At 46.1% G+C, this 22651-nt stretch overlaps 1 protein-coding gene across 1 annotated transcript; it reads right to left on the bottom strand.

Moving 5' to 3' along the window:
- Positions 1 to 1297: 1297 nt before the first annotated feature.
- Positions 1298 to 9438, bottom strand: LOC142599327 (ribosome biogenesis protein NSA2 homolog). Its single transcript, XM_075739195.1, is given in 5 exon segments — positions 1298 to 1468; positions 1820 to 1973; positions 9076 to 9190; positions 9193 to 9250; positions 9433 to 9438. Coding segments are annotated over 5 exon segments (504 nt in total).
- Positions 9439 to 22651: the final 13213 nt, after the last annotated feature.

Below are 22651 nucleotides of genomic sequence, written 5' to 3'. Positions count from 1 at the left end.
TCCTCTCATCATTCCCCTGCTCCAACATGGATTCTCTCTCACGGGAGACAGTCCTCCATGAACTTCTCCAGCGTGAGTCCTTCCCATGGGCTACAGTCCTTCAGGAGCAAACTGCTCCAGCGTGGGTCTCTCCCACGGGGTCACAAGGCCTGCCAGCAAACCTGCTCTGGCGTGGGCTCCTCTCTCCACGGGTCCACAGGTCCTGCCAGGAGCTTGCTCCAGCGTAGGCCTCCCACGGGGTCACAGCCTCCTTCAGGTGCCTCCACCTACTCTGGTGTGGGGTCCTCCATGGGCTGCAGGTGGAATCTCTACACCCCCTCATCCTTCCTCCATGGGCTGCTGCAGGGGGACAGCCTGCCTCACCATGGTCTTCACCATGGGCTGCAGGGGGAATTCTGCTCTGATGCCTGGAGCACCTCCTCCCCCTCCTTCTGCACTGACCTTGGTGTCTGCAGAGTTTCTTACATCTTCTCACTCCTCTCTCCGGCTGCAAAAGCTCTCTCTAACTGTTTTTTTTCCCCTTCTTAAATATGTTATCACAGAGGTGCTGATTGGCTCAGCCTTGGCCAGCGGCGGGTCCATCTTGGAGCTGGCTGGCATTGGCTCTATCAGACACAGGGGAAGCTTCTAGCAGCTTCTCACAGAAGCCACCCCTGTAGCCTCCCACCCCCGCTACCAAAACCTTGCCACGCAAACCCAATACAAACAGGAACAGGTATTTATAGAAAAACTATACTATCTTAGTGAATTTATTTTTCCTCCTGTGCGCTGCCAGGCAGCTAGAGCCCACACACTCTTCCTGCAGCCATGTAAGAAAAGGTCAGGCTGGAGGCATAGCATTTCCCTTGCATACAGTCACCTCTGTGCTTTGAGCTTACTTAACAAGCCATAAGGAGGGAGTTCTGGAGTCCTAGAACAGAGTTGCCTACTGCAGCTGACAGAATCACAGCAGCCTGAAAAAGACAGAAGCCTCCAATTTTAAAAGTTATTCAAAGTGCCTCTGCTAAAGACTTTCTCATGCTAATTTGACAGCTTGTAGCTTTAACTTACTGGCACCATCTGAGTTATGGGAGTAAGAGTTGAGATATTTCAATGCAGATTGTGACTGCAGGGGCATCTCCCCACCCTCAGGCTATTCTAAGTTTAGATTTCTGCGAGGAAACTAATAAGAATGTTCTACATCAGTAGTAAAGTGCATTATCATAGAAGAAAGTTTCCTTACCACAGGAATTCAAAACAGTAAGTCAAAAGAATTATTACTTAAACATTCTTTAAGTCTCAAAAGCATTACAAACAATTAATTTGACCAATGGTATTTAGGAGGCTTCCTAGTAAAGCAGTCTCCAATAGAACAAACTTCTGTAACCCTTCTCTTCCAGGCCTTCTTTCTCTTTCCTGTATGAGTCACTTTTAAAACTTCTGTTTCTCCTTGTGCACAGACCTTTGGCACAGGAACTTCCCATTTCCCCTGGAAGGAGGTGGGGAAAATAAGAAAAAGTCAATAGTCTTACATGCAGCACTGCTACACAAAAGGGGACAACCAAAGCATAAAATAAAATTTCCCTAAAGAGTAGTGGCAGACCATACCTTTTATACAACTCATAGCTACTTATTTTAACTAGCATTTAAAGTTATGAAAGATCAAGATATTGCATACGTTTACTTTGTCCTAGATTGTTCAATTATTGGAGGTTTCAGGTTTTGTACAATATCAATATTTAGACTTTGCTTCTAGGCTGTAAGTTACCTGAGCATCAGCAACACAAAGTGGTCATTGTCAGAAATAATAGTAAGTATCTGAATTTTATTAGTTAGTTACAGCTTTTTGTTTTCTTTTCTGTTTGATCACATTAGAGAGAACCTTAGCTTGGGACTGGCCCTCTCTGTCCTGCAGGTATGCTGGTACAGCTCCTTTAGGTGTTTTTTTTCCCTCATTCTTTTCCTTTGTATTTCTCCTTTCATGCATTTTAATGCTGCAAGGAAAGAAAAACAGTATTTTTTTAAAACCCACTCAGTATTAAGAGTAAAAAAAAAGCACATTTTTAGATATGATAGCCTTTTAACTTAGCTTGTGCCTGCTCAAAGTTCTCTTTTAAAAGAGATAATTGTAAACAACTACATATTTATAGTTAAGGAATAATCCTAAATACTTTTCAAGGTAAACAAGTAATTTCACTTAATATAACAATTGACAGATGACAGAGTGCATAAAACCTTGTCAATTCCTGTCAAGACAGGGACATGAGAAATTCATCTTACTAAGGAATTTCTGAATGGCTTAAAACAACCAGCCTAACTCTCAAAGCCAAGCACTTTGAGAGACAGTAGCCTTCCTCTCTGACAAAAATTAACATACTACTACTCTTCTGAGATTTGATGCAATGCTTACAAATCTGAGGAACGTGTGTGTATAAAAGGGGTCATGTTTCATTAATTGGAGGAAGAGACCAACATACTAGTTAACAAACCTAATACCTTTACAAGTAGCAGAGAAAAACAACTGTCTACTCTTGGAAAACAACAGGGTAGACAGATATTAGGCTCATTAGCAATAAGTGAATATTAATAGCTTTGATTTCAAGCTCTAAACAACAGAGAAAATTCTCAGAAAAATGTTTTTGTTTATCTGTACTTGATATTGTAATTTATCCTGGAAGAAAAGCCTCATGTTCTGTTTAAACACTGTGTATGTTACTGTACTTTTTCCATTACACAGTTTAAAAAAATGCCTGCTTCCTCTTACTACACTAATACACCTGTCACTGTAAAAACCCTAAGTAAATGCATTCATATTTTTTGTTATAATTACATCAGTCATGGCTACTGCTAATTAACACTTATCTTAAGGAATGCTTTTAGGAGAAGAATTGTTAACTGCTAATGGTAAACATCCATTAAGAGAGCACCACACAGCCACACCCTCACCCCTCCCCCGACGGGATGGGGAGGAGAAGAGAAAAACAAAGGCAAAGCCTCCAGGATTGGGATAAGGACAGTTTACTGGGACAGCAAGGGAGAGGGAAACAATCAACAACAGTGCTGATAACGGTATGTTCAAAATGGGTGATAACAGAAAGCAATTTACCGACCAACACTGACCCACTCCAGGGGCCACACAAAGCCCACCCCTGCCCGACTAGCCCCCTTTTATGGTGAGCATGATGTCACATGGTATGGAATAGCCCCCTGGCCAGCTTGGCTCACCTGTCCTGGCTCCTTGGGAAAATTAACTCTATCCTAGCCAGAAACAGGACATTATCCACCCCTTATTCTATACCATCTACGTCATGCCCAGATTATTTCACAGATATCATTCCCTTACTCTATGGGCCATCCCTCCAAAATGTCCGTCAAGTTCATTTAGTCCATGGCTTTGGGTTCCATCTGTCATGACAGCCTCTCAGGACAAGAGCAAAGGTGTGTGCTACTGGATTGTTGCACGCTGCATCCGGAGTTTTCACAGCCAGTGTATCTGGTATGGTCCATGCTCACAGTCTGGATGTCAAAGATGTGATTTTTCGATAAAGTTCCTGGGCATGAGTTGAAGTCAGTTCTAGTTCCATCACTGTGTCACTTTGCTCAGTATCCCCTTCTACTGGGTGTGGAAATTTTGATTGGGCAGGGCCAGCTTGATTGGCAGATCCCCTAGTGTTAAATTACCAGGTGGCCTTTGCTCAATGTGTGTCCCAGTGTTTGAGGGTCCCACCACCCATTGCTCTCAGGGTAGTTTTTAGCAGTCCATTGTACCTTTCCATTTTCCCACAGGCTGGTGCATGATAGGGGATGTGATACACCCACTCAATACCATGCTCTTTGGCCCAGGTGTCTATGAGGTTGTTCCGAAAATGAGTCCCATTGCCTGACTCAGTTCTCTCTGGGGTGCCATGTCGCCACAGGACTTGCTTTTCAAGGCCCAGGATAGTGTTCCGGGCAGTGGCATGGGGCACAGGATATGTTTCCAGCCACCCAGTGGTTGCTTCCACCATTGTAAGAACATAACGCTGGCCTTGGCAGGTTTGTGGGAGCGTGATGTAGTCGATTTGCCATGCTTCCCCATATTTATATTTCAGCCATTGTCCTCCATACCACAGAGGCTTTACCCGCTCGGCTTGCTTGATTGCAGCGCATGTTTCACATTGATGGATGACCTGTGAGATGGCGTCCATGCTCAAGTCCACCCCTCGATCACGGGCCCATCTATATGTCGCATCTCTTCCTTGATGGCCTGAGGTGTCATGGGCCCACCAAGCTATAAATAATTCACCCTTACGCTGCCCGTCGAGATCCACCTGAGCCACTTCAATCTTGGCAGGCTGATCCACCTGCTGGTTGTTCTGATGTGCCTCAGTGGCCCGACTCTTGGGTATGTGGGCATCTACATGACGTACCTTTACAACCAGCTTCTCTAGCCGGGCAGAAATATCTTGCCACAGTGGGGCAGCCCAGATGGGTTTGCCTCTGCGCTGCCAGTTGCTCTGCTTCCATTGCTGCAGACACCCCCACAGGGCATTGGCCACCATCCATGAATCAGTATAGAGGTACAGCGTTGGCCACTTTTCTCTTTCAGCAATGTCTAAAGCCAGCTGGATGGCTTTCACCTCTGCAAACTGGCTCAATTCACCTTCTCCTTCAGCAGCTTCTGCAACTCGTCGTGTAGGACTCCATACAGCAGCCTTCCACCTCCGATGTATTCCCACAATGTGAGAGGACCCATCAGTGAACGGAGTATATTGCTTCTCATCTTCTCTTGGTTTATTATATGCTGGGGCTTCTTCAGTATTTGTCACCTCCTCCTCTGGTGACATTCCAAAATCTTTGCCTTCTGGCTAGTCTGTGATCACTTCCAGAATTCCTGGGCGACTGGGGTTTCCTATTTGAGCCCACTGTGTAATCAATGCAACCCACTTATTCCACGTAGTATCAGTTGCATGGTGTGTAGAGGGGGCCCTCTCTTTGAACATCCAGACCAGCGCTGGCAGTTGGGGTGCCAGGAGGAGCTGTGCTTCAGTGCCAATCACCTCAGAAGCAGCTCGAATCCCTTCATATGCTGCCAATATCTCATTTTCGGTTGGAGTGTAGACAGCCTCGGATCCTCTGTGTCCCAGACTCCAAAACCCCAGGGGTCGACCTCGAGTCTCCCCTGGTGCTTTCTGCCAGAGACTCCAGGTAGGGCCATTCTCCCCGGCTGCGGTGTACAGCACATTCTTTACACCTGGTCCTGCCCGGACCGGCCCAAGAGCTACAGCATGAACTGTTTCCTGTTTCATTTGTTCAAAAGCTTGTCGTTGCTCAGGGCCCCATTTGAAATCGTTCGTCTTCCGGGTCACATGATAAAGAGGGCTTACTATCAGACTGTAATTCGGAACGTGCATTCGCCAGAAACCCACAACACTTAAGAAGGCCTGTGTTTCCCTTTTGTTGGTTGGTGGAGACATGGCTGCTATTTTGTTCATCACATCCATTGGGATCTGACAACGCCCATCATGACATCTTATTCCTAAAAACTGGATCTCCTGTGCAGGCCCCTTCACCTTACTTCGTTTTATGGCAAAGCCAGCCTGCAGCAGGATTTCGATAATTTTCTTCCCTTTCTCAGAAGCTTCCTCTGCTGAGTTGCCCCATACAATGATGTCATCAATGTATTGCAGGTGCTCTGGGGCTTCACCCTTTTCCAGTGCAGCCTGGATCAGGCCATGGCAAATGGTGGGGCTGTGTTTCCACCCGTGGGGGCAGTCGATTCCAGGTGTACTGGACGCCCCTCCGAGTGAAGGCAAACTGTGGCCTGCAGTCTGCTGCCAAAGGGATTGAGAAAAATGCATTAGGGATATCACTTGTGGCATACCACTTGGCTGCCTTTGACTCCAGTTCATACTGAAGTTCCAGCATGTCTGGCATGGCAGCACTCATCGGCGGTGTGACTTCATTCAGGCCACGATAGTCTACTGTCAACCTCCACTCTCCATTGGACTTCGGCCCTGGCCATATGGGACTGTTAAAGGGTGAACAGGTTCTGCTGATCACTCCCTGAGCCTCCAGTTGATGAATTAGCTTATGGATGGGAACCAGGGAGTCTCTGTTGGTGTGATATTGCCGCCGGTGCACAGTTGTAGTAGCAATCGGCACCTGTTGCTCTTCAACCTTCAGCAACCCTACAACAGAAGGGTCCTCCGAGCGACGAGGCAAACTAGACAATGGTTCAATTTCCTCCGTTTCCAAGGCAGCTATTCCAAAAGCCCACCAGTAGCCTTTTGGGTCTTTGAAATACTCTCTCCGGAGGTAGTCTATGCCCAGGATGCACGGAGCCTCTGGCCCAGTCACAATGGGGTACTTTTGCCACTCATTCCCAGTTAGACTCACTTCAGCCTCCAGCAGAGTCAACTGCTGGGATCCCCCCGTCACACCAGAAATAGAGATGGGTTCTGCCTCTTCATAGCTGGATGGCATTAGGGTGCACTGTGCACCGATGTCCACTTGGGCCTTGTACTCCTGTGGGTCTGATGTGCCAGGCCATCGGATCCACACAGTTCAAGACATCCTATCCTCCCTTTCCTCCACCTGGCTGGAGGCAGGGCCCCTCTAATCCTGCTCATCATAGTAACTACTCACCTCTTGCAAAAAGGACTTAGAAGTCCCTTCAAGAGGATCAGAAGTGCGATCTGGCCTTTCACTTGGTCTGGGGGGCTGCCCGGTGGAAAGCGGAGCAGCATTCTTTCTGGAAGAGTCCCTTTTTACAGCTGTCTTGCCTTGTAGCTCATGTATGCATGCCCGCAGGGTTGAGGTGGGTTTCCCATCCCATTTCCTCGTGTCTTCTCCGTGGTCACGCAGGAAAAACCACAGGATACCTCATGGTGTGTATGCTCTATATCCCCTCTCTGGAGCAGAGGAACGCTTAGTCCTAACAGTTGAAATATGGGTCTGTGCAAGTGGGGAGTAGGACCCCTCTTTGAGTTGCCGGACCTCCTGGGACAGTTTCTCCACAGCCAAGACGAGGGAGGAAGAAAGGCTCTCTTCATATTGCCGGAGTCGGCCAGCCACTTCATCCACTGTGGGTGCCTCTTCACTTTTCCACATCGCACAAACTTCTGCCACGTGGGTCGGGTGCATTGGACTTCATCGGGGTCTGTGGGCAACTGTGCATTGTCCGGATCATAATAAACCATTTCCCACACAGCTAATTCCCTCAGATATTGGATACCTCTCTCCATGGTGGTCCACCTGCCTGGCCGACATACGACATCTTCGCTGAAAGGATACCCTTCCCTTCAAACTTGACAGGAGTCGCCTCCAGAGGCTGAGGGCTTGTGCCTTCTTCCCAATTGCCTTGTCACTGCCCCCTTCCCTAGACAAGGATCCTAGCTGCTTGGCCTCCCTGCCCTCCAGTTCCAGGCTACTGGCCCCGTTATCCCAGCAGCAGAGCAGCCAGGTAATAATATGCTCCCCTGGAAGGCAGCTGAAATCTTTCCACATATCTCGCAGCTCCCTCAGGGACAGGGATCGGGTGATCACTTCTGGTTCTGGCTCTTCTTCCTGTTCTCGTGATGGCCCCTGTTCATCATCATCCTTCACTAAGCGAACCGGTTTCCTTGTGTATTTCTTCTTGTGTATGGGGGCAACTGATACTGGTATGGGTTGATCTTTTGGCTCAGCTACAGTGCCTGTGGCGGGGGCTTGGGTAGCTGCAATGCCTGTGGGTCTGCTCTCTCTCTCTCTCTCGATGGTGCTGTCTACTATCAAGCAGCGTTTGATAGATTGTGGCCAGGGCCCAGCACAGCGCAGTAAGTTGTGTCTCCTTAGAATAGCCACAGCATTTTTCTTTCAAATATTCTACCATTTTATCAGGGTCTTGCAGTTGTTCGGGAGTGAAGCTCCAAACCATCGGGGGTGAGAATGTCTCTAGATGCCCGCCCATACTCTCCCACATGCCATGCCAGCCCTGACTATTCAGCCTCAGCCAGATCCCTGGGTGGTATTCTTGAAACAATTTTTGCTAACCCTGAACAGGACTTGAAAATCTAGCAACTTGAGACCTAGCAATAGGAATATACTGGCCTGAACATTCCAAGGGTATTCAAAATTCTCAAAAATTGTCGTAACCAACCAAAAGGGAAAAGGGGAGGTGAAAGAGTGGGAGAAGGTATCCCCCCCGTCTTCCCTATAGATTGGGTCCAATTATTAATCAATTCTGAAAGATGTTGACCGAGGTATGGGCATGACAGAAATGCTACATACAAGTACCAGCTGAGACTCATGACCATCCATGATATCTTATAAGTCAATATCACACAATACAACAACATGAGAACATGAAACCCTCTCCCAGAGGTGATAAACAGCACCACAGGGATTACATAGAGAAAACACGGGTTTACAAACCAGAGCCATGTGACCAAACAGAACATCATTGTGACCAGCGACTGTTTCAATAACATTATAAATGCTTATAACAACTTTGCTTTAACACACTTGGGTCAGACTTGTCATTATCACAACCCCTTGAGCCCCACGTTGGGTGCCAAAAAGGACTGGTTTAGCCCCAGCCGGCAGCTGAGCACCACGCCGCTGCTCACTCACCCCTCCCCCAGCGGGATGGGGAGGAGAATGGAAAAACAAAGGCAAAGCCTGGTGGGTTGGCATAAGGCCAGTTTACTGGGACAGCAAGGGAGAGGGAAACAATCAACATCAGTACTGATAACAGATATTCACAATGGGTGATAACAGAAAGCAATCCGGACGCTTAGCCCATACCGGAGCCACTCGGAATCTGCCCCTACCTGACTAGCCCCCTTTTATGGTGAGCATGATGTCACATGGTATGGAATAGCCCCCAGCCAGCTTGGCCCACCTGTCCTGGCTCCTTGTGAAATTAACTCTATCCTTGCCAGACCCAGGACAGAGAGGAAGTCCGAAATGCCTCCATTGTGGCAAAACCCACTTTCTCCTACAGACTAAGCACTATTTAAAAGTATAACGTATGACTGAAGTAACAAGTAGTTCTTTGTAAATACATTAACATCTAATCTCATCCTTCAAATGTCAGGATGACTGGACAGCATCAGAGATGAGGCGGGTACTCACGTTGTCTTCATCTTAATCTTCTCAGTATGCCACTGCTTGTGGTAGAGCTTGGCCTTCAGCCCAATCATCTTCTTGGCCTTCCTGGACTGCTCGTGACTTTCGCGGCCTTCCTTCTCCTCTTGTGGTGGTCCAGGCGGTACCCATAGGGCTTACGATGCGGCTCGATGTACACATTCTGCAGTTGTGTGCACAAAGCAGTGCAGTGAGCGGGTGACGCCAGCTGAGGACCAGGCAGTCGGGGTCGGCACTACCCCATCACCAAGGCCCCGCACTGCTGGGATGCGCCATGGGAGACTGAGCAGGCCGCAGCACGATGGCAACACCCTTAGTGCAGGACAACAGGGCCAGCTCACCCACCTTCATCCTGCCCCGTCACCCCCACCGTGGCAGCAACACCACAACACCTCCCCACACTCAGCTGACCCAACAGCCTCTTCCACAGTTGTGTTGGGTTTGCGTGGCAAGGTTTTGGTAGCGGCGGGGGGGGCGGTGCTACAGGGGTCGCTTCCATGAGAAGCTGCTAGAAGCTTCCCCTGTGTCCTATAGAGCCAATGCCAGCCGGCTCCAAGACGGACCTGCCGCTGGCCAAGGCTGAGCCAATCAGCACCTCTGTGATAACATATTTAAGAAGGAAAAAAACAGTTAGGGAGAGCTTTTGCAGCCGGAGAGAGGAGTGAGAAGATGTAAGAAACTCTGCAGACACCAAGGTCAGTGCAGAAGGAGGGGGAGGAGGTGCTCCAGGCATCGGAGCAGAATTCCCCCTGCAGCCCGTGGTGAAGACCATGATGAAGCAGGCTGTCCTCCTGCAGCCCATGGAGGGAGGATGAGGGGGTGTAGAGATTCCACCTGCAGCCTGTGGAGGACCCCACGCCGGAGCAGGTGGAGACACCTGAAGGAGGCTGTGGCCTGTGGGAAGCCCATGCTGGAGCAAGCTCCTGGCAGGCCTTGTGACCCCGTGGGGGACCCACGCTGGAGCAGTCTGCTCCTGAAGGTCTGCACCCCGTGGGAGAGACCCACGCTGGAGCAGTTTGTGAAGGACTGTAGCCCACGGGAAGGACTCACGTTGGAGAAGTTCATGGAGGACTGTCTCCTGTGAGAGAGAATCCATGTTGGAGCAGGGGAATGATGAGAGGAGTCCTCCCCCTGAGGAGGAAGGAGCAACAAAAACAACATGTGATCAACTGACTGTAACCCCCATTCCCCGTCCCCCTGTGCTGCTGAGGGGGGAGTAGGTTGAAGCCGGGAGTGAAGTTAAGCCCATGAAGATGGATTGGGTTGGGGGAGGTGTTTTAAGATTTGATTTTATTTCTCATTGCTCTACTCTGTTTTGCTTAGTAATAAATTAGATGAATTTCCTCTCTAAGTTCAGTCTGTTTTGCTCGTGACAATATTTGGTGAGTGATCTCTCCCTGTCCTTATCTCGACCCATAAGCTTTTTGTTATACTTTTTCTCCCCTGTCTGGTGAACAAGGGGAGTGATAGAGCAGCTCTGGTGGGCACCTGGCCCCTAGCCAGGGTCAACCCACCACAACAGTGAAAAGGGTGAGTGGGCCAAGAAGTGGCCCCAGCTGGAAACGCTCCCTCGTGGCGCTCTGGTTCTTCCTGGCAGAGAGGCCACGGTCCACATACCCCATGGGCTTCGCACCCGAATTGGCGGGGCTGGGAAGAGGGAAAAACAGAATGGAAGAGGCTGGGATGGCGCTTTTTGCTGCCTGGGTCTGTCAGGTCTGGGTGGGAGGACAGAACCCGGGGCGGTTAGGTGGTGGGGAAAAGAAGAAGGAGCGCGCCTTCTGGCGGCATGTAGTACCGTGACTTTCTTGGTTGAGGCTAGTCCCGGGCTCGTCACAGGTCCCGGGCATCATTCTGCTCCATAAGTTGAGGTGTGACCTTTTTAAAGTTGTTTATCTAGAGGCAGAAGATAATGCAGGGGCCAGCTGAGTAACGCGCAAGTGGTTCATAACATGTTAGGCAGGGGAATGTCAGTTTGTGAGGCGCCGGTTGTGTAACCGGGAAACGGCTGCTTGTGGTGCTCGGTGAGGTGGACTTGTAGCCAAAAAGATAGGCCTGTAAAGAAGGCCTACTTATATGTGATAAGAAACTATTCATTGTTACTTTAGGTAGAAGGCTAACGATTCTTAGAATGAGCACCTGCCACACATCATGATAAAAAGGAGGAGCTACAAGACACTTCAAGGCCCTTATGTACATACTTTTCAGAAAGGGAGGACACTAATTGCCTCCAGGAGCATCCTTATCTTCCTGAGGCATATAGCAAACAATTACCAACACTGAAGTATTGAGAAACTAGGGGAAAGGTAATTTGGGCCAGGGTCCCCTCGACCACCGACCCATAAGCCCCCTACCCAAATTATACCACCTACTCAAAAGATAGAGGCGGAGAAAGGAACTGAGCATGCGTTCTAGTTTGCATACTAGGCAAAAAAAATGAACCAATTATTGTAATGGGGAGTGTACCACTTTGTAATCTTTGTAACATTTGTGTATAAATATGACAAGAGAACCAGCCTTAGGTGTGCCTGATTAGAGGAACTATCCTCCTGACACCCAGCGCTGCAATAAAAGGAAATGCCTGCTTCTTAATGCTAAATTGGTGTTAAGGAGTTTTCTTTTATTCCCGAATTTCCGTGACAGTTTTGGCAACCCAGATGGGACAAGGCTTTTGAATCTTGACAGATCCATGGGATCATAGGACCTCCAGCTGGCACCGAGGGATTCTCGGGGAGACCCTTTGATCCCCCGGACCGAAGAGTTCTGAGCATGTTCCCTGGGACAGGTAAAAGGCATTTCTCTTACTTTTAATTGTGATTTAAGATTTGGGTTAGAGGCCCCCTTAGCCTTCAAGTAAGCCGTGGCGTGAGCTACGCGAGGGGCTAATGTGCTATGATTTAAGATTTGGGTTAGAGGCCCCCTTAGCCTTCAATTAAGCTGTGGCGTGAGCTACGCAAGGGGCTATTGTACTGCAATTTAAGAAAGGTATTGATCAATCAAGAACTTGCGTTTTATTGTTTTACTTTCATCACTTTTGTCATTTGTCAGTTTTTGGTTTTGTCGTTTTTAACTTGTGTTTTATTGTTTTGTGTTACTTTCGTCACTTTTGTCATTTGTCAATTTTTGTTCTGTGGTTATTTGTTTTATTTGTGTTACGATGGGTAACAAACCTTCAGTGGAGCGGGGGGGGCAATATTAATGAAATCTCCCCTAGGATGTATTTTAAAACATTGGAAACAAATAGGAGGGGACCCTCTTACAAAAAGACAACTAATGGAGTATTATAATCACTGGTGGCCGATGTATAAATTGGATGATCAGGAAAAATGGACCAAGAATAAGAATTTGGAATATAATACAATGTTACAATTGATGTTGTTTTGTAGAAGGGAGAAGAAATGGGATGAGGTACCTTATGTTGATTTGTTTTTCACCTTGCAAAATCATCCTGAGTGGCTGAAGGACTGTGGGTTTACCCTGCAAGACCCCCTGGCATTAGCATTAGAAAAGCAGGAAAAGGTAGCAGGAGGCTGTGAAAGTGTTGCTCTGCTTGTAGTATAGGGCAACGGTGTTTGAAGTGCAGGCGTGATGAGGAGGACAATTTGGAATTAATGAAAGATGTTGGAGGTTGCATGGATGGTTTTTAATAACAGGGAGAAAGGGAAGGAAATTAGAGAAGAGCAACGAGAAAACAAGAGAGCGGAGAGAGGTACGGAGAGACAGGGAAAGAGACAGTAACCTGAGAGCTGCACTACGGGGAGCATCAGCAAACAGTAACTTTGGGGAAGAAGATAATACTATGGGGGGAGATGCAGGGCCCTTCCAGCACAAAATACCAGGAATACCTTAGGAGATAATCGGTGTGCATATTGTAAAGAACTGGGACACTGGAAACGGGATTGTCAGAAGTTTAAGGACCATTTTAGGGGTCCTATTCCTATCAGTCCAGAGGTTCTGGAGGAGGCACGATACAATCAAGAAGCAGCTCCCTTTCCACGTCAGTTCCCCTTAACTAAGTCCTGAAGGGGACCAGGGGAAACCTCCCCAGCAGAACCCCTGGTTATGGTAGAAAATAGATTTTCTTGTAGATACTAGGGAGACTTATTCTGTGTTAAATACTTGTCAAGGAAAATTGAGCGATGATACAGTAAACATTGTGAATGCCACAGGGAAAGTGGAACAGCGTGCCTTTTTCCATCCTTTAAATTTTAAGCTCAGAAAACAATGGGTAACTCACCAATTTTTATATATGCCTGAATGTCCTATACCACTCTTGGGACGGGACCTATTGAGTAAATTGGAAGCGCAAATCACCTTTAAAGATGGGGAAGTTCAATTATTAATCCCTGAATCTAAAGCCATCAAGGCAAGAGTTTTTACGTTGCAGGAACAACCTAAGACTAATGAAGGAATTCCCGAGGAGGTGGAGAATGCAGTGACACCTTTGGTATGGGCTAGTGGGGTCCCGGGTAGATCCAGAAGAGTGGAACCAGTAAGAATTATCCTTAAACCTGGAACAAATCCAGTAAGACAAAAACAATACCCATTGAAGATAGAGGCCGAAAAGGGATTAGAAAAGTTGAGTATTAACTTTATAGAATATGGGTTGCTCATAGAATGCAAATCAGAATTTAACACTCCAATCTTACCTGTTAAAAAGCATGGGGGTGAGGAATATAGGTTAGTGCAAGATTTACGAGCTGTGAACCAAATAGTGCAGGACATTCACCTGGTGGTGGCAAACCCCTATACATTGCTTACAGCCCTCAAAGATAAACATGAATGGTTCACAGTCCTAGATTTAAAGGATGCCTTCTTTTGCATACCTCTCGAAAAACAGGGTCAGGCTATTTTTGCCTTTGAATGGGAAAGCCCGACCACTGGACGAAAAACTCAACTAACCTGGACTGTGTTGCCTCAAGGATTCAAAAATAGTCCAACAATCTTTGGAAACCAGTTAGCTAAAGAATTAGAAATATGGAGAAGATACCATCCTGGAGGAGTTATGCTGCAATGTGTGGATGATATCCTATTAGCAGCAGAAACCTGGGAGGAGTGTATACAAATGACTGTAAGCCTGTTAAACTTATTAAGACGAGGAGGATACAAAGTGTCCAAGAAGGCGGCACAGATTGGAAAACAAATGGTCACTTACCTGGGATTTGAGATTTTACAGGGCCAGCGGAGATTGGGAACAGATTGGACAGAGGCCATTTGTCAGATCCCAGAACTGAAGACAGCAAGAGATCTGAGGGCTTTCCTGGGAATGGCCGGATGGTGTTGTCTGTGGATATCTAACTATGGACTGCTGGTAAGACCTCTTTACGACATCTTGAAGGAGGCAACAGCAGAATACCTGCCTTGGAACCCTGAATGCTGGCAGGCCTTTCAGAGTCTAAAAAAGGCTTTGATGATGGTGCCTGCACTAGGGCTGCCGGACTTAGATAAGCACTTTGAACTATTTGTATATGAAAGGCAACATCTCGCTTTGGGAGTATTGGCCCAGAAGATCAGGGACTGGAAAAGACCGGTCGGGTACTTCTCTAAGCAACTAGGCCCCGTAAGTGAGGGATGGCTGGGATGTTTGCGAGCCATAGCGGCCACGGTCCTATTAATACAGGAAGCCAGGAAATTAACCATGGGGCAAAAGATAATTGCATATGCACCCCATATGGTTACCACATAGTTCTAGAACAAAAGGGAGGACATTGGTTATCCCCCAGCAGAATGCTTAAATATCAGGTGATACTATTAGAACAAGATGATGTAGAACTCAAAGTCACTTCTGCTGTCAATCTGGCTATGTTTTTAACCTTGAATGAGGAAAGTGAGGAGCCTTTGAGCCACGACTGTCTGCAAACAATTGAACAAGTCTATTCCAGTCGCTCAGATCTGCATGACGAACCTTTGACTAACCCTGATTTGGAGCTATTTACAGATGGTAGCAGTTTTGTACAGGATGGGAAACCAAGGGCCGGGTATGCTGTTGTTACAACTACAGAAGTTGTGGAGGCCGAGGCATTACCCATTGACACATCGGCGCAGAAAGCGGAACTGATTGCGCTATGTCAGGCCTTGAGAGTAGCTAAAGGTAAACAGGTAAATATGTGGACAGACTCCAAATATGCCTTTGGTGTGGTGCACGCTCACGGAGCCATTTGGAAAGAAAGAGGATTGCTGTCAGCACAAGGATCTTCTATTAGACACAAAGAAGAAATTTTGCAACTTCTCCAAGCTGTCCAGGAAGCGGAGGAGGTTGCTATAATGCACTGCCAAGCACACCAGTTTGGGCAATCCGCTGTTAATATAGGGAACCGTTTGGCAGATTACACTGCCAAGGAGATTGCACAACAGGGTATTCTAGCACTAATCCCAGATAGAAAGATACAGCTACCAGTGACTAAGCCTTTTTATAGTGAAGTAGACTGTAAATTGGCATTGCATTTAAAAGCAACAGAAAATCCAGAAGGATGGCTGATAACCCCCAATGAGCAAGTTATTGTGCCACCTCAATTAATGACACAAATAGCTGAGGCCAGACATAAACAAACGTATTGGGGAGTGGAGTCTTTGATTAACAGCCTCCAATCACAAGTACTTAGTGTTTGAATGACTAGGATTATAAAATCAGTTACAGAGAAGTGCCCAGTCTGTTTAAAAAACCAGCCCTCCTAACCAAAGGAGGCCACCCCCAGGGGTTACTAGGCAAGGGAACTCCCCTGGAGATTACTGGCAAAAGTGATTTTTCTGAGTTACCCAGACAAAAATGGCTATCGATATCTTTTGGTTTTGGTGGATACCTTTTCAGGATGGCCTGAAGCTTTTCCCTGTCGCACCAACAAAGCACGGGAGGTTGTTAAATGCTTATTAAAGGAAATAATACCTAAGTTTGGTGTACCAATTGGGATGTCCTCAGATAGGGGACCGCATTTTGTGGCTGAGGTTTTGCAACAGCTAAGTAGAACCTTGAATATTACATGGGATATACATACTCCATGGAGACCGCAATCTAGTGGGAAAGTTGAAAGAATGAATCAGACTCTGAAAAGACAAATAAGTAAAATCTGTCAGGAAACAACATTAAAATGGCCCCAAGCCCTTTCTTTAGCACTCCTCTGAATTAGGGTACAACCTCGGACTAATAAAAAGGTCAGTCCCTATGAAATAATGTATAGAAGGCCATACCAATTACCTGTGTATCTGGGAACAGTTACTGTAAGGGGGAATGACAATTTAAGTGAATATTTGGTCTCTTTGGGAAAAACGCTTGCAGGTCTAAAGAGATAAGTCATCTTATCCGAACCTCTGACCCTTGATACCCCTGTGCATCTATACCAGCCTGGCAACCACATCTACATGAAGACTTGGAACTCTGAACCGCTACAGGAAAAGTGGAAAGGACCCTTCCAGATTCTTTTGACAACTTACACAGCAATCAAGGTTGAAGGAATTAAACCATGAATCTACTATACCCAAGTTAAGAAAGCCCCCTTGGATCAGTGGCAAGTAACTGCAGAAGGGCCTCTAAAAATCAAATTGAATTGGGTTTGAAAGGGTATATCAACTATATAAGATGTCTTGATCTGTCGGGACAGGTATGGTTACTGCTAATATATCTACTGATATATATATACATGGCTCTGATAGAGAAAGGTGAAGGTGAAACTTATAAGAATCTGAAAAGATCTTAAAAGTTTCAAAAGGGGGAAAATGTAGCCAAAAAGATAGGCCTGTAAAGAAGGCCTACTTATATGTGATAAGAAACTATTCATTGTTACTTTAGGTAGAAGGCTAACGATTCTTAGAATGAGCACCTGCCACACATCATGATAAAAAGGAGGAGCTACAAGACACTTCAAGGCCCTTATGTACATACTTTTCAGAAAGGGAGGACACTAATTGCCTCCAGGAGCATCCTTATCTTCCTGAGGCATATAGCAAACAATTACCAACACTGAAGTATTGAGAAACTAGGGGAGAGGTAACTTGGGCCAGGGTCCCCACGACCACCGACCCATAAGCCCCCTACCCAAATTGTACCACCTACTCAAAAGATAGAGGCGGAGAAAGGAACTGAGCATGCGTTCTAGTTTGCATACTAGGCAAAGAAATATGAACCAATTATTGTAATGGGGAGTGTACCACTTTGTAATCTTTGTAACATTTGTGTATAAATATGACAAGAGAACCAGCCTTAGGTGTGCCTGATTAGAGGAACTATCCTCCTGACACCCAGCGCTGCAATAAAAGGAAATGCCTGCTTCTTAATGCTAAATTGGTGTTAAGGAGTTTTCTTTTATTCCCGAATTTCGGTGACACGCTGACCTCTGTGTAAATTACAGTGATTCATTACTTCAGCAGTGAGATTTGTACTATACTCTCATTATCTAATATATCTTTTTTTCCTGTTTCTGGAGAAATGCTCAGTTAGTAAACAGGCCCTGGCCATCGTTACCATTTTATTATATGTGTATTAGTTTTACATTCTGCTATTTTTATAACTGTAGTATTATAAGCTGAAAACGACTGGATTTCCACAGAGTGAGATAGAAGGAGATTATAAGGACACTGAGAGGTTAATATTTTCTACAAAACTATGCAGAAGTTTTGCATAACCTCCAGTACAAATTCCTGACTTTTTTTGTGTTCATCACTGTGGTGGGTTAACTCTGGCTGGAGGCCAGGTGCCCACCAGAGCCGCTCTATCACTCCCCCTCCTTCACTAGACAGGGGAGAAAAGGTATAACGAAAAGCTTATGGATTGAGATAGGGACAGAGAGAGATCACTCACTAATTATCGTCATGAGCAAAACAGACTGAACTTAGAGAGGAAATTCATCTAATTTATTACTAAGCAAAACAGAGTAGAGGAATGAGAAATACAATCAAATCTTAAAACACCTCCCCCCACCCCTCCCATCTTCCCGGGCTCAACTTCACTCCCGGTTTCAACCTACTCCCCCCCTCAGCAGCACAGGGGGAATGGGGGTTACGGTCAGTTGATCCCACATTGTTTCTGCTGATCCTTCCTCCTCAGCGGCGGGTCCATCTTGGAGCCAGCTGGCATTGGCTCTATTAGACACAGGGGAAGCTTCTAGCAGCTTCTCACAGAAGCCACCCCTGTAGCCCCGCCCCCCCCACTACCAAAACCTTGCCACGCAAACCCAATACAATCACATTTCATCTGATGTCAGAATTTGTTTTAAATTGTCACCCTTTCCCCCCTCACTGATTTCCCTCTGTCTCCATTGATTTCTGCAAATATACCAACAAAATGATCATTTTAAGATGGAAAAATATTCCTACTCAACTCATCCATGTTTCCCTCCTCATCTGAATGGATTAAAGTATCTATGCATATTGCCAGTGCATTAATATCCAGTTATTCATAATTAATCTGTGTGTAACCATGTATTTGTTTCAGCTTCAAAAGAAGTTTTCACAAGTTTTTTTCTGTATCTTATTATTCACAGTTAATATGCAGCCCCAATACTACAGACACTTGTGAAATACTAGAAAGGTGTGGTAGTGAGATAAGGGAGGCACGAACTTTGTTCCCACACAAGTAAACTTAAAATAAACAGGGTGATTAAGAATAGTTTGCACATATCACAATGATGAGAGGAAGAACCAAGGACAGAATCCCTGACGCAGTAGGAAACATCTTACAAGACAAACTAACCTTGCGGTCTGGGAAAGGATCAGGGAGAGTACTGCGCCTGCGTAAGGGAAGAAGGTCGAAAGATTATGAAGGGGATGATATTTACTTCATCATCAGAGACCCCTGCCCACCCTGACTAGAGGACACTACGCACGCGCCAGGAGGAGGAGTCGGGGAAAAAGCTATTTTTAATACGAGACAGGAAAGGTTATGAATATGTATAGGTGTATTGTGAAACCTCATGAATATGTAATTACAATGACGTATAAATTCAAGGTGAACTGCAGTACCGGGCGCACACAATTGTGGTGGGATGACCCCCCGTGCTGCCCAGCGCTAAATAAACATACCTACTTTACAACCTTCTCAGTTGTGGAGTCTGCTTTCTGCACGTCAGTGGGTTGACCTTGGCTGACCACCAAATGCCCACCAAGATGCTCTGTCATTCCCCCTTCTCAACAGGACACAGGGCAGAAAATATGACAAAGTGCTGGTGGGTAAAGATAAGATCAGGGAGATCATTGTTGTGCTTTAACCCCGGATGGCAACTAAGCACCACACAACCGCTCACTCACTCTCCCCCAGTGGGATGTGGGAGAGAATTGGAAAGGTAAAAGTGAGAAAGAAACTTGTGGGTTGAGATAAAAACAGTTCAATAGTTAAAAAAAAATGTAAGGAAAAAAGAAAAAAATAACACAGAGAGAGGAAAGTAAACCCAAGAAAGACAAGGGATGCAAATGAAAACAATTGCTCACAACCAGCTGATGAGTGACCAGCCAGTCCCTGAGCAGCTGACCACCTGCCAACCACCTCCCCTATTTTTATTGCTGAGCATGACATCATACGGTATGGAATATCCCTTTGGTCACTTGGGGTCAGCTGTCCCAGCTGTGTCCCCTCCCAACTTTTTGTGCACCTCCAACCTACTTGCTGGTGGGGTGGTGAGAGAAGCAGAAAAGCCCTTGACTCTGTAAACACTGTTTAACAGTAACTAAAACATCAGTGTGTTATCAACACAGTTTCCAGCACAAATCCAAAACATAGCCCCATACTAGCTACTATGATGAAATTTAACTCTACTCCAGTGTGGTGGGTTGGCATTGACTGGATACCAGGTGCCCACCAAAGCCACGCTGTCACTCCCCCTCCTCAGCTGGACAAGGGAGAGAAAATATAACAAAAGGCTCACAGACCGAGATAAGGACAGGGAGAGATCACTCATCAATTAATGTCACAGGCAAAACAGACTCGATTTGGGAAAAAATAATTTAATTTATTATCCATCAAATCAGAGTCAAGTGCTGAGAAATAACTCGGCCGCTTGCTCACCCCTCCCCTGGCGGGATGGGGAGGAGAATGGGAAGACAAAGGCAAACCTCATGGGTTGGGATAAGGACAGTTTACTGGGAGGGCAAGGGAGAGGGAAACAATCAACAACAGTACTGATAACAGAATGTTCACAATGGGTGATAACAGAAAGCAATTTACTGACCCCCACAACCCACCCACTGGATGCTCAGCCCACACTCAGACCACCCCAGAGCCATGCCGAATCCGCCCCTCCTCCCCTCCTCGGCAGCCCCCTTTTATGGTGAGCATATTCACATGGTATGGAATAGCCCTCTGGCAAGCTTGGCTTACCTGTCCTGGCTCCTTGTGAAAATTAACTCTATCCTAGCCAGAACCAGGACAAAACTAAATCTTAAAACACCTCCCCCCATCCCTCCCTTCTTCTCGGACTCAACTTCACTCCTGATTTTCTCTACCTACTTCCCCCTCGAGTGGCACAAGGGGATGGGGAATGGGAGTTGCAGTCAGTTCATTACACATTGTCTCTGTTGCTCCTTCCTCCTCAAGGGGAGGACTCCTCACACTCTTCCCCTGCTCCAGCATGGAGTCCCTCCTATGGGAGACAGTCCTCCATGAACTTCTCCCGTGTGAGTCCTTCCCACAGGCTACAGTTCTTCATGAACTGCTCCTGTAAACGTAGGATAGGGGCCGTGAAACAGAAACTATAGAATCAGGTTGAGATAATTAGTTTGTAACCAAGGTAATAGGTAATGAAGCTAACTGACCATGGCAAGGTACAAGGCTGCTATGTTCCATGTACAGTCCCTACCAAACTGAACAATAGGTTTGGAGATATTAATCTTATGAAGTCGTTATGGACAGGTGCATCCACAGCAAGGGTACTGCACATGCCTGCATGAAGGGGGTCATCCAGCGGACACGGGTGCAAGACCACTGACGACCACCAGAGACCCCTGAGGACCACCGACTCAAATCACTGAGCATGCATGACGGGGAGGAGAATATGGAAATGGATTCTAAGAAATGATTATCATAGGACTGCCTTTTCTGAGAAAGATGATGAATATGTATGTTTTGATCCTACATAACCTGTGTGTTGGTGATCACCTGGCATGCACGTTGGGTGGAGCTATCCCCCGTGCATCCAGCGCTGCAATAAAGAATGCCTGCCTTTTAACACTACATTGGTGTTACGAGGTTTATTCCCGGGTTTCGGTGACACTCCAACGTGAGTCTTGTTAAAGAAAAATTCTACCAGACGTGAGTTACCCTAGGTTTGCTTTATTGCAGCGCTGGATGCACGGGGGAAATAGCTCCACCAAACGTGCATGCCAGGTGATCACCAACATACAGGTTATATAGAATCAAAATATACATATTCATTATTTTTCCGAGAAAAGGCAGTCCTATGATAATCATTTCTTGGAATCCATTTCCATATTCTCCTCCCCATCACGCATGCTCAGTGATTTGAGTCGCTGGTCCTCAGGGGTCTCTGGTGGTCGTCAGTGGTCTCGCACCCGTGTTCGCTGGATGACCCTCTTCTTGCAGGCATGCGCAGTATCCTTGCTGTGGATACGCTTGTCCCTTACAACTTACTTCATAAGATTAATATTCCCGGGCCTATTGTCCGGTTGGGTAGGGACTGTACAAGGAACGTAGCAGCATTGTACATTGCCATGGTCAGTTAGCTTCATTACCTATTACCTTGATTAGAAACCCCTTTCCCACGATTATAGTCTTTAAAACAGTTCTAGGCCTTAAGCAGCTTTCTAGTTAATATAAGTTTTCTTATAGCTAAACTTCTATATTTTTTACATCGTCTTTTTGTACTTGTCACATTTGAGAACTAATCTCCCAGATTTTATGTACATCAGTCAATAATTCCCCTGAATGATCTACATACATGCAACAACTCACATTTAGCATTGTACAAACTCCGCCTTGTGATGCTAACATCATATCTAAGGCCATACAATTTTGTAGGGTAATTTTTGAAAGTTCTGCAATTTCAATTTGCAAGGTTGTTAACCCATGAGCGGTATAATTTGCCAATTTTTCAATTTCTCCTGATATGTTTAAAATCGCTTTTTCCAGTTCACTCACCCCTAAAGATGGTATGAACCATCGGAGAAGAGAGTGAAATCCTGAGGGTTTTTCTATTAGTGGGTTATTGGTCCTTTTAACATGAGTTAAAAAGGTACAATGCCAGATTGGAACATTTATAGTTTTAGGGAGAATTTGTAAATCCACAGTTACCAATCCTAGAGTGCAAATTCCTCCCCAGCGTGGTGGGAGTACTTTATAAGCTTTGTCACCACATAACCAAAATAGTCCTAGTGCCTTTGGTCCCCTCCAAGCCCAGCTCAAGCGAGATTTAATATGATTAGTTGTGTTGCATTTAGTCCAATTTCCCACAAAAGTGTGATTAAGACAAAACTGCCGAGTCCAGTTCTCTGGGGGGTAACATCTCTCTACACGGAGGATGTTATGATATTCGTCTAAAGGAGGAATTCTGATGGTTAATATTTGCTCCTCATGTTTAGTCGTTATAGAGGTATTTCTCCAAAACTTTTCCCAAACCGAATCCTTCGG

This window comes from Balearica regulorum, chromosome W (assembly GCF_011004875.1).
Source record: "Balearica regulorum gibbericeps isolate bBalReg1 chromosome W, bBalReg1.pri, whole genome shotgun sequence".
NCBI lineage: Eukaryota > Metazoa > Chordata > Aves > Gruiformes > Gruidae > Balearica > Balearica regulorum.
Note: the sequence above shows the minus strand (reverse complement) of the source record. Positions and strands in the feature narration are given on the sequence as shown.